This window comes from Chiloscyllium plagiosum, chromosome 3, assembly GCF_004010195.1.
Source record: "Chiloscyllium plagiosum isolate BGI_BamShark_2017 chromosome 3, ASM401019v2, whole genome shotgun sequence".
In the NCBI taxonomy this organism is placed as follows: Eukaryota; Metazoa; Chordata; class Chondrichthyes; order Orectolobiformes; family Hemiscylliidae; genus Chiloscyllium; species Chiloscyllium plagiosum.
Window position 1 is genome coordinate 71,710,442 of NC_057712.1, and position 15,431 is coordinate 71,725,872.

A 15,431-nucleotide genomic window follows, 5' to 3' on the forward strand; every position below is an offset into this window, starting at 1 on the left:
GTGAAGGCGGAGGAATTGGGAATATGGGGTGGCATTTTTGCAGGAGGTAGGGTGGGAAGAGGTGTAATCCAGGTAGCTGTGGGAGTCGGTGGGTTTGTAAAGAATGTCAGTGTCAAGTCGGTCGTCATTAATGGAGATGGAGAGGTCCAGGAAGGGGAGGGAGGTGTCAGAGATGGTCCAGGTAAATTTAAGGTCGGGGTGGAATGTGTTGGTGAAGTTGATGAATTGATCAACCTCCTCGCGTGAGCACGAGGTGGCCCCAATGCAGTCATCAATGTAGCAGAGGAAGAGGTTGGGAGTGGTGCCGGTGTAATTACGGAAGATCAACTGCTCTACGTAGCCAACAAAGAGACAGGCATAGCTGGGGCCCATACGTGTGCCCATGGCTACCCCTTTGGTCTGGAGGAAGTGGGAGGATTCGAAGGAGAAATTGTTAAGGGTAAGGACCAGTTCGGCCAAACGAATGAGAGTGTCGGTGTAAGGGTACTGTTGGGGACGTCAGGAGAAGAAAAAACGGAGGGCTTGGAGGCCCTGGTCATGGCAGACGGAGGTATAGAGGGGTTGGATATCCATGGTGAAGATGAGGCGTTGGGGCTGGGGAAACTGAAGTCTTGGAGGAGGTGGAGGGCATGGGTGGTGTCTCGAACGTATGTGGGGAGTTCCTGGACTAGCGGGGGTAGGACAGTGTCGAGGTACGTAGAAATGAGTTCAGTGGAGCAGGAGCATGCTGAGACAATGGGTTGGCCAGGGTGGTCAGGCTTGTGGATCTTGGGAAGGAGGTAGAACTGGGCAGTGCGGGGTTCCCGGACGATGAGGTTGGAAGCTGTGGGTGGGAGATCTCCTAAGGTGATGAGGTTCTGTATGGTCTGGGAGATGATGGTTTGGTGATGGGGGTGGGGTCATGGTCGAGGGTGCGGTAGGGATAGGTGTCCTCGAGTTGGCGTTTGGCTTCAGCGGTGTAGAGGTCAGTGCGCCAGACTACCACTGCGCCCCCTCTATCTGCTGGCTTGATGGTGAGGTCGGGATTGGAGCAGAGGGATTGGAGGGCTGCGTGTTGAGGGTGAGAGGTTGAAGTGAGGGAGGGGGTGTAGACAGGTTGAGGCGGTTAATGTCCCGGCGGCAGTTGGAAATGAAGAGGGCGAGGGCAGGTAGTAGGCCAGCGCGGGGTGTCCAGGTGGATGCAGTGTGTTGGAGGTGGGCGAAGGGGTCCTCGGAAGGTGGACGGGAGTCCTGATTGTGAAAGTCAGCTCAGAGGCAGAGGCGGCGGAAGAAGTGTTCGACGTCACGGCGTAGTATCATACCAAACTCCGTATCATTCTTTCTGGACCTGTTTTTAAATAATTTTACATAATGCTATGATTCCAGCTGATCAAAGTATAGCTGGACATGTTAAATCTCTGAATGAAACCTCGCTTGATAGAACATAACTTATTTTTACTGTTTGATTACTGCAGTGGTCAGTCGTTGAACATATTCACATGAGACTGCTAATGTACTTTTAACAAAATAATACAGTTTTATTGTACATAAGAAAATACAAAGCTTTATATTTAGACAATTCAGAAAAATCCTAAAACAACCAGCAAAAAGAAAAAAAATTCTCAGCAACATCCTTTCCAGACACTCAACACCAATGAAGTATCATTCCTATCTAACTCTCTTCCATTTTTTTACTAGACGGATGAAGTGTAGATTCATTTATTGTGAATCATTTATGGTGAATCTCTATACTTTCTCCAGCTGTGATTCAATCCATTGCAGTCTGTTCCTGACATACACAGACATTGACATCTTCACTGTCGTCTTAACTAAACTTTAAGAAAATCCGTGCAAAACAATTTAATGACTTCTTTCAAGCTCTGAAAGCCTGGGTTGTCACAAATTAAACTTTTGTTGTTATGAAACTGTTTTTCTGAACTGAAACCTGGGATTGTAGTCCCTAGTCTTTCTTTCAGGATGTCATAAAAGTACAGCTTTCCAAACATTTCATCAGTTAATCTTTTGGATAACTCAGTTAGTGTTTTTGCTTAAGGTACATGCTTTCTTGGAAATGACCTTTGAAATCATTGTTCAAAAAGAACTTTCTGACCTCTTGAGACAAGCAAATCGTCTTCCAGAACTAAACCCATTCCACACATTTCTAGTTTAAAAATCCAGATTCTCAATTGATAGTAATGCTTTTTAAACCTTTATCACAGTCAGTAAATATACGAAAAGTCTGCTTCCTAGGGAACTCACCCTTTGCTTTTTCATTTCTCTCTTTTCTAAATAAGACAAATTAACACTGGGAAGTGGCAGGCAGGAATAGCTATTGCTATCATTTCAACTGCCCATCTCTATCTTGTATATGCCAAGCACAATGTGTTAAAATTGGGCCTCTGTGATTACAGAGATAATGTACATTATGAGTAGAATTGACAGATGGCTGAGAGCTTTGTCTTTATTGCAGAAATGCACAATAATATGTTGCCAGTGTGAAAGCAGTAAATACACAGAGTACATATTCAACTACTGGAAAGTTGCTGCAGCATGTTGATGGAACAGCTGAGTTCAGTTGCATCAATTCCATGAAGGTACAGGTATAAGCAGATAAAAGAAGAAAAAAGGTCTCTAGCATAGATATCTGTCCTGCAAGAGAAAGTAGTTAAAAGTTTTACAAGGCTGTGGCTAAGAATACTATACAGTTTTGAACAGCAAATACTGTGTACAATTTTGATCAGCTTATTGTAGAAAGCTCCTTAAAAGCATAAAAAGTATAGTGTAGGTTTCCAAGATGAGTTTGATTACCAGGGAAGTCTTGCCACCAGTGCAATTTCTATATTTTAATATGGTTTCAACAGAATAAGATATTTCTTCTGGTTATGGAATCAATGGTGAATAGTAAGAAGTCCCTTCTCTAACTCTCGTTGCTCATACTTTCATCTCTACTGTCAGTGCATTCATATGGCTGCTTTTAAACCCTTTCTCCCCTATCCTTGTTTCCACATCCCACTTCATTCACTTTATTTCATCACAGTACTTTAGATCTACTGTCTTACTAATGCAAAGTCTGTCTTCAGCTTCCAGTACATTATATAAAACATTTTAGCAACTCTTCTTTTCCCTCTTGCCTTTTTGTTTGGTCTCTGGATTATAGTGATGATTCTGTTCAGTTACTAGATCGACAAGGAGTAAAGGAAATGGGCGATTGCAGTTGTTGTGAGGTAACGTGAAAAAATAGAAGAGGCAATTAAATGGTGAAGTGAAGAGGTAATGAAAGAAATTGAAAAGGGAGGGTTTTGATTGTTTTCAGGACTCGCCCACTGCTTGCTAGCCAACTTAAAAGGTGCAGTTCCCCACCAAACCTTTAGCTCTGCACCCTGTTTCTTTTGCAAGTTGTAGTTGCCCTCAACTGTTATAGCTCAGTTTTCTTGGTCTTATGCTGTCCCTCCTGACTGCCAACCAATACCAACAACCCCCTTTATTCTTCGTAAACCTAACTTCCCTGTACACTTGTACCCAGATCCACTAGCCATTACTGCTGTACCAATACAGCTGTCAACTACCTCAACCTATTTGGGTCCAAAGGTATTTCTGAGTCCACTAACTTATCATTGTAGCTGAGATTGATCATGCCGTTTTGCCAGTTGGAAGTAGTAAAACGATTTCCCTTGTTATTCTTGAGTATTTTTAATTTTCTTCTTAAATGAATGTTGCCAAATATTCAGGTATCTTTCCTTCTGTTGATATTGGATTTTCTGATTTTTAAGAAAATGTAAGCTGCATTTAGTGTCAGCCAAACGATGAAAATATACAAAGAAGTAAGTCATAAATGGACAGCTTCATCTCCATTTAATACAAATGTGATTAATCAATATGAAAATGTTAGCTGTCAACCTTGTGATATAAAATATTTTTAGAATGTTATCATTTGATATATTTTGCTATTAGGATTCATTAAAGCCCTTGTAATGGAGTTATGGTCTGTTCTGGAGTGCGGAAGAGATGATGCAAGAATGATCAATCCCAAACCAACACCAGTGGAGCCCATAGACAGAAGTTGCCAGAAGGTAGGTGGGAAAGTTCAAAATGGAATCCTGGATTTAAGCAATGTCCATTCTAAGGACTGATATAATTATCACTTCAGGTGATCCATGTCAGAGCTAAATACAGTATTGTAATGTTTTCTTTGATCAGAAGACCACTCTGTATGATCCAAAGCTTCTGTGCCTCTCTAACTATTCTATGGAATAGGGATTGCTAATTTCCAACTGAATTAGGATGTCTTTCTGTTGTTTACACATGTTTTAAGCTGTCAATCCTTTACGAAGACCTCTTGTAGCTGGATAAAGCTTACAATTCACTGGTACAAGGTGAATTTGAACATGGAATCCAGTAATGCAAGACCAACACTGAACTAACCTGTCAAAAGATTAGTATAATGAAAGATTTTGGTAGCTTGAACTCTCACTTGTGGAGGAGAACAAAATTATAGACCACCAATATAATAGAACCGCCAAGAAGTCAGAAGTGTCATGATTATATTAAACATTGTCCAATTTAATATTTGGGACTTTGATGGATTGAAATGATTTTTAAAAGGACTGAGAACCTCCTGACTTAAAATGGTCACAGACATCACCTGCCCCATACAGTTTGGTAAGTTTCATGAAATCAATGTGGATTAAACAAAAGATATTCTGAGCTGAAACTAACACTTTTTTCAAGGCCAAAAATCAAGTCTGGAAGTAAAACTTGTGCAGACATGGAATACACAGAAATGCTGCTTTAAGAGGTATTTCTTGTTGTCAGAAGAAGAAGAGATGAAGGCAGAATTGAAACTAGCTAGAAAATCTTCTATCACTTGCTTGTTCTCCCTCTCTCATTGGCTCTCTCTCTCACTCCTCCCCTCTCTTGTTGTCTGCCTGTCTCATCTCTCAACAAAAGAAATTAGTTGCAACACTAACTGGAAGGAAATATCAGGAATCCAAAAACTTTAACGATCACTGCAATATTAATGACTTGATTGTCACGTAAATGTCATGGGTTTTATCACTTGTGTCTCAAAAACCTTGTTTAAAAAAAGCAGCAGGTTCATTGCCCTACCAGGACCTCACTGACACATGATGTCTTTCTAAACTAAAAGCTTTTTGCCTCTACATGATTGTATTCCTCTATTTCTTGCCTATTCGTGATTTGGAGATGCCGGTGTTGGACTGGGGTTTACAAAGTTAAAAATCACACAACACCAGGTTATAGTCCAACAGGTTTAATTGGAAGCACTAGCTTTCGGAGCGACGCTCTTTCATCAGGTGGTAGTGGAGGGCTCAATCCTAACACACACAATTCATAGCAAAAATTTAGTGTGATGTAACTGAAATTATACATTGAAAAATTGATTGTCTGTTAAGCCTTTCATTTGTTAGAATACAGAGATAGTGAAACTATCACTGTATTCCAACAGATGAAAGGCTTAACAGACAATCAATTTTTCAATGTATAATTTCAGTTACATCACACTGTAAATTTTTGCTATAAATTCTGTGTGTTAGGATTGAGCCCTCCACTACCACCTGATGAAAGAGCGTCGCTCCGAAAGCTAGTGTGCTTCCAATTAAACCGGTTGGACTATAACCTGGTGTTGTGATTTTTAACTTTGCCTATTCATGTATCTGTCAAAATGTCTCTTAAACATTGCTTAAACGTATCCAACTCTTCTGGCAGTGCATTCCAGGCACCTACCATCCTTTGTGTAAAAACAAAATTGCCTCTCAGATGTCCTTTAAACCTACTCTCTTTTACCTTTAACTTATGTCCCTTAGGAATATGTCCTAGTGATTGACATTATCCTAGGCAAAAAAAATCCAATTATCCATTCTATCCACTCCTTTCATCGATGCTTACAACATTATCAGGTCGCCGCTCATTCTTAGATGTTCAAACAAAAACAAACAAGTTTGGTAAGTCTCTTCTAAGAGCTAAAATCTTCCAAACCTGGCAATATTCTAGTAAATGGCTTCTACACCCTCCCAAAGCCTCCACATCCATCCTGTGTGGTACCCAGTATTCCAAGTGTTACCTAAGTAAATTTCTGTATAGCTGAAACATGATTTGCCAGTTTCTATGCTGTATGTCCTGACCAATGAAAGCAAGCATAACATATGCCTTCTTGACAACCTTATCCATTTATGTTGTCACTTTCAGGGAGTTGTGGACTTTTCTGCCTAGATCTCTATGAATGTTGATGCTACGAAAGGTTCTGCCATTTACTTCCCACCTGCAATTAAATCTTCCAAAATATATCACCTCACGTTTGTCTGGATTAAAGTCCATCTGCATTTCTCCACCACGTCTCCAGCTTATTGTATGCTCTGGCAATCATCCTCACTAACTGCAATTCCCCCAATGTTTGTGTCATCTGCAAACGTATTGATCAGGCCATGTACATTCTCCTTCAAATCTTTAATATATGTTACAAACAGGAAGGGTCCCAGCTCTGATCCTTAAGGAGCACCATTGGTCTCCAGTGAGAAAAAAACTATGACACTAATTCTCTTGTTTTTATGATCAAGCCAGTCTGTATCCATCTTACAAGCTTACTGCAAATCCCATGGACTTCACCTTTTTATCAGCTTGCCATGAGGGACCTTGTCAAAAGTATTGCTAATGCCCATATGGACAAAATCTACCACCCTGTCCTCATCAATGTTACTTTCTCTAAAAGTTCAATGTGAGACATGACCTTCTCTGTGCAAAACCATGCTGCCTATCACTAAAGAGTCTCTATTTTTCCAAATGTGAGTAAATCCTATCCCTAAGAATCTTCTCCAATAATTTCCCTGCCACTGACTTAAGGCTCACTGGTAATTTTATTGACCTGTGTAGAAAATTGACTAGCTAAAAGAAACAGTAAGCATCAATGGATCAGTTCCTGGTTGGCAAGATTTACCTTGTGCCACAGTGGTCACTACTGGGACCTCAACTAGTTTAAAAATTATGTAAATTGCTTAGATGAGGGAATAAAAGGATACTTACTAAATTTGCTGATGACACAGAGGTAAGAAAATATGTTATGAAGAGGACATAGGCAGCTATAGATAGTGCATAGATTGTTTAAGGAAATGACTAAAATTGGGCAAATGAGGCATAATGTAGGAAAATATGAAATTGTCCATTTTCATTGGAAAACAACCTAAATAGTGAGGGTCTGCTCAGCTCTGAGATGCAGAGGGATCTGGATGTCCTTGTGCATGAATCTCAAAAATTAGTGTGCAGGTACAGTAAATAATTAAGCAAGCTAATAGAATGTTATTGCTTGAGGAACTAAATAAAAGTAGGAAGGTTATGCTTGACACCACATCTTTATTGCTTCTCTTGGGGTTAGCAGATAATAAACTTATTATTTTGCTTAACCCAAGAAAACCTTGCAATCGACTCCTTATTACAACAATAAAAAAAATCTATATTTTAACTGATAAAATCTGTAGCAGCAAATGAGGATAGGTGATTTTTCCTTCCTCATCTACTCATTACTGAAGAAAAATTCTTACCCAGATAATAAGACTATGAATCTCATGACCAATAGTTGAGGTAAATGGTGAATAATTGCAATTATGGAAATCTAGGCCAACGTATGAGGAAGATGGATGTGCTGGTAGGATTAGATGTGGAGTGATGGGAGAAGTTGAATATAAATGCCACCAATGGGTTTATTGGTCTAAATGGCCTGTTTCTGTACTATATCTTCTACACAATTCTACAAAACGCAAGCATTTGCATTGAATCCAAGGGAGTGACATGTTTGCAGTTTTCTTTTTTCATCAAATCTCACCCTCTACCTGTAGAAATGTCTTTTTTCTCTTTTTTTTTTCAAACAATCATGTTAACTTGCTTTCATGTTTCATTGTTGAAAGAAGGATATCGTCCCGGAGATTTTCATCTTAGTTTCATAAAGGCTAATATGAAAACTTAGAACTTCAAACAGTTGATCCATTTTATATCTCAGGAGATAAAGGTGACTGGTTGGCAAACTGACAGTTTTGTTGAGGCATTACCATGGCCAGTCTCCAGGGTAATTGAAGAAAGGTAGAAGGCTTGAACACGTTTCTGAAATCTACAGTAACAACTAATTTATCGTCAATTGAGCTTCGAACATGACTCCTTTATGCTTGCAGAAGTGACATACGTTCATTCACAAAGCCCTGTTCTCTAAAAACAGTGTGTGTGTTGAAATTTTGCTTGTTTTTTGAATTGCTCAGGAGCTTGGGAAGCCGTCAGTTCTCCATTGCTTTCCCCATGGCATGCCTCCACAAATCAGTCTTGACTTGGCAAGCAAATAATGCCCTGTTCTCCTTAGCATCCTTGCATTTAATGATTACATGACAAAACCTTAAGCAAAACACCTCTCTTCTCAGCAATGTTCAATTCTGGACTTCATTTTATTAATAATTTCTCAACAATTTGGACCTCTTGCAAAATTGCAGTTCCAATAGGTTGTGGTTAGTGCTGAAAAACAAATAATAAAGTAAGCAAGACAGCAATTATTCTTAAGTCAAGGAAAAAACAATCTCTTTCCATCTTAAAACAATATTAATGTTTTAAAAAGTTGTACCAGTTTGATTTATATTTGAATAAGATCTTATAATTAATGAATGCATGATCAATGTTTTAATATCTAACTTTAGTCGTTACTTAACAATACATTTCTGATTGCATTTTACAAAATGCAACCTCAACTGCAACGAGTACAAATCATGGATTTATGATTGTGTAGATTGTGGTTTTCTAAGCAATCATTTCCAATTTGGCAATAGTCTGCACCTCGAGAGAACAATAACAAATATATCCTTTACTATTATATTGGCCTATTCGCCTAACAGATCAACAACTTGTTTAGCTGATTGTTGTGCAAATAGGAAACTTCATAGTTGCAATGTTTCTCCATGATATAATTTTGTAATTATTTTTAGGACTTCTTGATTTGAGGCCAGAAGTCATAGGAGCAGATATAGGCCATTCAGCCCATCAAACCAAACCGTGAGATCATGGCTGATCTGATAATCCTCCGCTCTGCTATCCTGCCTTTTTCCCATAAACTCAATTCCCTTATTGATTAAAGATCTGTCTATCTCAGCCTTGAACTTGTTTTGTTTAGTTTGAAATATTTCTGCATCATTATAGTTGTGTGGTTTTTTTATTGCTTTTGTATCCGAGTAAGATTTTGAGCATATTCTTTTAGTTATTTTAGTACTAAGTTAGAGGGCATTGTTAAAATTCAATTTCTGAGTTTAATTAATCATTCCACAAATCTGTGCAGTAGAAAATTAAGCTATTTAATGGATGTCCTGGTCAATGCTGAGTCTACTGATTTCAATCACCTTAATTAGAACAAAGCATATTGGACATGCAAATATGTAGATATAGGGTGAGGACAAGATTAAATTTGGGGTTAAGATATTTGATTGATGTTATTGCTCAATTAATGCAATTTGTTTGAAATACCACAGGATACAAGATGCCGACAGAACGTTTCATGGTGAAAGTGCTTTTAGATAGTGGGGGAGGAGAGAAATTTGAAGAAAATCCTATTTGAGATATTTATGTATATACCTGCTTAAGGTTGCAGAATAATTAGTTCAAAATGTTCTTGCAGTGTCTGCGATATACTCTTGCCTATGCTTAATTCACCAAATGCAGTGACATTATGATGACATTTTATTGTTTGAACAAAATATAATTATGTAGAAATATCACTGCAGTCAGATGATATAGAATCAAGATTTTTCATTTGTAAATATATAAATTAAGAGTATGAAGCAATTAAATTTTCAAATGTCTGAGTTGAGAAAAAAATGATTTGTGCCATCTTTTAACAAAACATCTTTTATAAAACAAAGAACTGAGGATGCTGAAGATCTGAAACCAAAACAGAAATTGCAGGCCTGACAGCAACTGTAGGGATGAAGAGTAACTGGACTTGAACTGTTAACTCTGTTTTTACCCCAGAAATGCTGACAGACCTGCTGAGTTTCCCCAACAATTGCTGTTGTTTCATATCTGACTTTCAACTAGTTTATATTTGATGAAAATGCTGTTCAATAATGTTGATCTTCAGAAGAATGGCATAATTTCAATGTAGAAGAACAAAAATCTTCCAATTATATAATGAATCTGATGACCAAAGGATGTCACAGACTTCTTTATGGCCAATAAAATTTTTTAACTGTTACAATGCAGAAAATATGACAAAGTCTAATAAACGGAAATGGGTCAAATAATTATGCTCTGTTTTTAGTTGGAAGTTGAATATTGGCCAGGGCAATGGGAGAATTGGCCTGCCCTTTTTGATACCTTATTATATTATCATGTACTTTACATGAAAGAGCAGAAAGACTTTGCATTCATGTCTTAAAGACAACGCCATACTCCCTCATAACTACACAGAAACATCATTGAGTTCTGGAGTGAGGACCTTACTGACTGAGTATAACTGAGCTAAGTTGATGTGAAAATTATTTTAGTGGATATTTGAAATATCTACCAATTCTTTTCCATTGAGCAATGCAGTTTGGTTATTACTTTGGCCGTATGAGGGGAGAACAAACTTTTTTTAAAAAAAGCTTATGCTTATATAATGTTGTTTCCAATTACCAAATGTCTCAAAGCACTTCAAAACCTGCACAGTACTTTGTAAAGTCACTGTTGTGAATGTTGGAAATAACCAAAGAGACAATTTGTATTATTAATTAAAGAACTTTTTAATTGTGTTTTCCTTCATGACCTTTGGGAATAACTAACTAGTCATTCTTTTGATAGATGTACTGTCACGATTTGTAATCCAAGAAAAAGCAAACCACTTCTAATCACAATGCAGTATTTATTGTTCTTTGTTTTATATGGAAATGTTTCTTCGTTATTGTAGAATCCTTTCAGTTTCCACATATATTAATATTTTTGTGCTTTAAGTCATTTCTAGCTTTGGTAAACCTACTCTCATCTTTCTACGCTGTATATGAACTGATTGGCAATATGCCACTGCCAAACAAGTCGGCATATTCCTTGCGTGAAGTGCCTACCTCAATTGTTGTAAGTATAACAGCATTTTCTTGCAATTATTTTATCAATGTTGATGTGTTAGCTTTTCACTGTGCCTCGGTACACGTGACAATAAATTCAATTCAATTATTGCTATAAAAAAAATAATATTTTAAAAGTACTTATGTATTGGTTCCCTTGACTGTTGGGGGAAAATGTATCTTGCGTGTAGATCTACTGTGATTTTTTTGTTTGTTTAGCCAAAAATCCAAAGTGCAAACTAGTTGCTGTTGAATTGCTCTGGTGCAAACCTATTTATTGATAGAATTAGAGAATAGTACAGAATTTGAAAATGACTGTCTAAATAAATACTATATCTTTTTACTCCTTTTGTATAATTTAGTGGAATCTATCTCTGCACTTGTAATTTTCTGTTCATGAGTTGATAGGACAGGAAGGATTCAATCCCTCCAAAATGTTGCTCTTATAAAAGTGAACACCCTACTCTTAGTCTAACCTAACCTAGTCTCAGAGATTTGATATTGCACAATTATGAAAGTAAATTTGTTTACCTTAAATTTTAATAGCTGGATTTTTCTTTTGTCAAACAAAGTGGTAGCTTTCTTTTTTAAAAAAAATTATTCTTGGGCTGAGTGTCATTTGCAAGTGTCATTTATAGCCCATTTCAAACTGCTCTTGAGAATGTAGTCTTGAACCTCCTTTGTAAGCTGCAGTCTGCTGAAGGTACACTCACAATGTTATAAGGTGAAGAGTTCCAGGATTTTGACATCGTGACCATGAAGGAATGTTATGTCAAAATCGGAATTCAAGTGTAATGATGGCATACTCTCCATTGGCCTGGGTGAGTGCAGCTTCAATACAATCAGTAAACTTGATACCATCCAGAACAAAGCTGTAAGCTTGATTGGCACCATAACCTCAAACATTCACTCCCCCTCCACTACTGCCAACACCACCACACTGTTGCAGCAGTCCGGACCATGTATGAGATTCAATGCAGAAATTATCCAAAGCTCCTTGGACAGCATGTTCCAAACCCATGACCATCTTGAAGAACAAGGGTTGCAGATACATAGGAACATTACCACATGCAATTTCCCCTCCAAACCACTCCCCATCCTGTCTTGGAAATATATCACTGTTCTGCCAGAGTCCTGGAACTCCTTCCCTAACAGGACTATGGATCTATCCATACCAAATGGACTATAGTGGTTAAAAAAGGCAGCTGAGCAGCACCTTTTCAATGGTTACTGGAGATGGGCAGTAAATGCTGACCTAGTTATCAATGCCCACCGCCGATGAATGGATGTTTAGAACAATACAGCTGTTGCACCGACCTGTGGACTTTTCTCTGCTCGTCTCCCCCTATACTCTCCCAAAATCATCCATAAGCTTATCTAAGGATTGCTTAAATCTCCCTAATGTTTTGAATTGACTACCTTAGCAGGTAGGGCATTCCACGCCCTTACCACTCTCTGTGTAAAGAACCTGTCTCTGACATCAGTCTTAAATCTATCGACTACCTTAGCAGGTAGGGCATTCCACGCCCTTACCACTCTGTGTAAAGAACCTGTCTCTGACATCAGTCTTAAATCTATCACCCCTCAATTTGTAGTTCTGCCCTCTTGTACAAGCTGACTTCATCATCTTAGGGTAGACAGAGAAAGACTTTTTCCTATCTAATCCTCTGATCATCTTGTATGTCTCTATCAAATCCCCCCTTAGCCTCCTTCTTTCCAATGAGAAAAGACTCAAGTCTCTCAGCGTTTCCTCAGAAGACCTTCCCTCCAGACCAGACAACATCCTGGTAAATCTCCTCTGCACCTTTTCTAATGCTTCCACATCCTTCCTGTAATGGGGCGACCAGAACTGTACACAATAGTCCAAGTGTGGCCGCACCAGCGTTTTGTATAGTTGGCGCCTGATATTGCGGTTCCGGAACTCAATCCCTCTACCAATGAAACCTAACACGCCGTATGCCTTCTTAACAGCACTATCCACCTGGGTGGCAACTTTCGGGGATCTATGCACATGGACTCCAAGATCCCTCTGCACATCCACACTACCAAGAATCTTTCCATTGACCAAGTACTCTGCCATCCTTTTATTCTTCCCAAAGTGCATCATCTCCCATTTAGCTGCATTGAACTCCATTTGCCACCTCTCAGCCAATTCTACAGTTTATCCAAGTTCCCCTGCAACCTGTAACATTCTTCCAAACTGTCCACTACTCCACCGACTTTAGTGTTGTCTGCAAATTTACTAATCCATCCACCTGCGTCTAAGTCATTTATAAAAATGACAAACAGCAGTGGTCCCAAAACCGATCCCTGTGGAACACCACTAGTAAGTGGACTCCAGACTGAATATTTTCCATCAACCACCCCTCACTGCCTTCTTCCAGAAAGCCAGTTTCTAATCCAAACTGCTGAATCACCCTCCATTCCATGCCTCTGCATTTTCTCTATCAGCCTCCCATGTGGAACCTTATCAAAGGCTTTACTGAAGTCCAAGTATACCACGTCAACTGTCCTACCCTCATGTACATGCTTGGTCACCTTCTCAAAAAAACTCAATGAGGTTTGTGAGACACGACCTGCCCTTGACGAAACCATGTTGATTATCTGAAATCAAATTGTTGCTTGCTAGATGATTATAAATCTTATCTCTTATAATCTTTTCCAAAACCTTTCCTACAACAGAAGTAAGACTCACTGGTCTATAATTACCTGGGTCATCTCTGCTGCCCTTCTTGAACAAGGGCACAACATTTGCAATCCTTCAGTCCTCAGGTACTAAATCTTTACTGGACTGTCACTTTCCATTTTCTTTCCCTTGGACTGTTGATACTGTTTTTTGTGATACCTTTCCAAGTCTGTGGGAATGATTCCAATGGTCTAAGCATTTTATTCTAACAAATTGAAGGTTTATATCCAAACTCTTGTGGCTAGGAACCTTCTGAGGTGAATATGTCCTCAGAATTGACTTGATTCTCTTGTTAGGAGAAGTTGTTCTACCATCTGAACCAAACTTTAAACCTTCTGTTCTGAAGGCAAAGCTAAATGAATTAGTTGAATGTGTTTGCTCTGCTTGTCATAAATCCAGCATTCTATCTGTTATCCATTAACATTACAGGGGGTCTCTGAAGCACTCAACTTATTATTGCATTGTTTCTTGCAACTGATATATTCACTGTCAAGTGACTTTTCAAACTTGTTTTTATAAACAGTTTCACACAACTAACCCATCCATCGGTATCATGTATATAATACACCTTTTGTCACAACAACCTGCAATCTTTGTCCTACCAGATGATGGAAGTTGCAGGTTTGGGAAGTGCTGCTGAAGAAATACTTATTGCTGCAGTGCATCTTGAGGGTAGTACTGTGCATACTAAAAATGCTTAAGTCAATGGATGTGTACTGTTTAAAGTGGCTGTCTTGTCCTGATTCATGTTGAGTATCCAGAGTGGTGTTGAAGCAACATTACTTCAGACAGGTGGAGAATATTCATTACACTCTTGATGTGCATTATAGGAATACAGTGGCAAGAGTCAAGATGTGAGTCCCTTGATGCAAAACAGTGTCTAATCTGCTGCAGTATGCATGAAGGAGAGGTGATTATGCTTACTTGTAGATGGTATACAATGTAGCCATAGTTCACTGGTGGTGAGGGAAATTAATGGTTTAAAATAGAGTGCTGTTCAAGTGGAGTGCTTTATTCTGGATGGTGTTGGTCGTCTTGAGCTTTGTTGGAACTAATCCATCATGTTCCTGATCTTGTACTTTGTAGGTGGGACAAAGACTTTGAGGAGTCAGGAGTGATATTGCTTGTAAGAGAACTCCCAGCTTCTGACCTTCCCTAGTAGCCACACGTTTGCATGGCTAGTCCAGTTTTTCTTTTATCCACTAATGGAGGACAACATTTGCTGCTATCCCTGTTTGTCCTTGAGAAGGTGGTGATGAGCTGCCGCATTGAATTGCTGCCCTCCATTTGCATTAAATATACCCATAATATTGTTAGGGAGGACATAGAACATAGAACAATACACCACAGAACAGGCCCTTCGGCCCACGATGTTGTGCCGAACATTTGTCCTAGCTTAAGCACCCATCCATGTACCTATCCAATTGCTGCTTAAAGGTCACCAAAGATTCTGACTCTACCACTCCCACAGGCAGTGCATTCCATGCCCCCACCACTCTCTGGGTAAAGAACCCACCCCTGACATCTCCCCTATACCTTACACCCTTTACAATAAATTTATGTCCCCTTGTAACTCTCTGTTGTACCCGGGGAAAACGTTTCTGACTGTCTACTCTATCTATTCCTCTGATCATCTTAAAAACCTCTATCAAGTCACCCCTCATCCTTCACCGTTCCAACGAGAAAAGGCC

The 15,431-nt window shown here is 39.0% G+C and overlaps 1 protein-coding gene across 5 annotated transcripts in view; it reads left to right on the top strand.

The window, feature by feature from the left end:
* Positions 1-15,431, top strand: part of tbc1d32 (TBC1 domain family, member 32) — a 251,277-nt gene that overhangs the window by 126,707 nt on the left and 109,139 nt on the right. For all 5 annotated transcript variants that reach the window (XM_043684318.1, XM_043684307.1, XM_043684303.1 and 2 more), the window contains exons 21-22: positions 3,931-4,049; positions 10,945-11,064. In XM_043684318.1, coding sequence (XP_043540253.1) covers positions 3,931-4,049; positions 10,945-11,064 — 239 coding nt within the window. The remainder of the gene's footprint in view (positions 1-3,930; positions 4,050-10,944; positions 11,065-15,431) is intronic.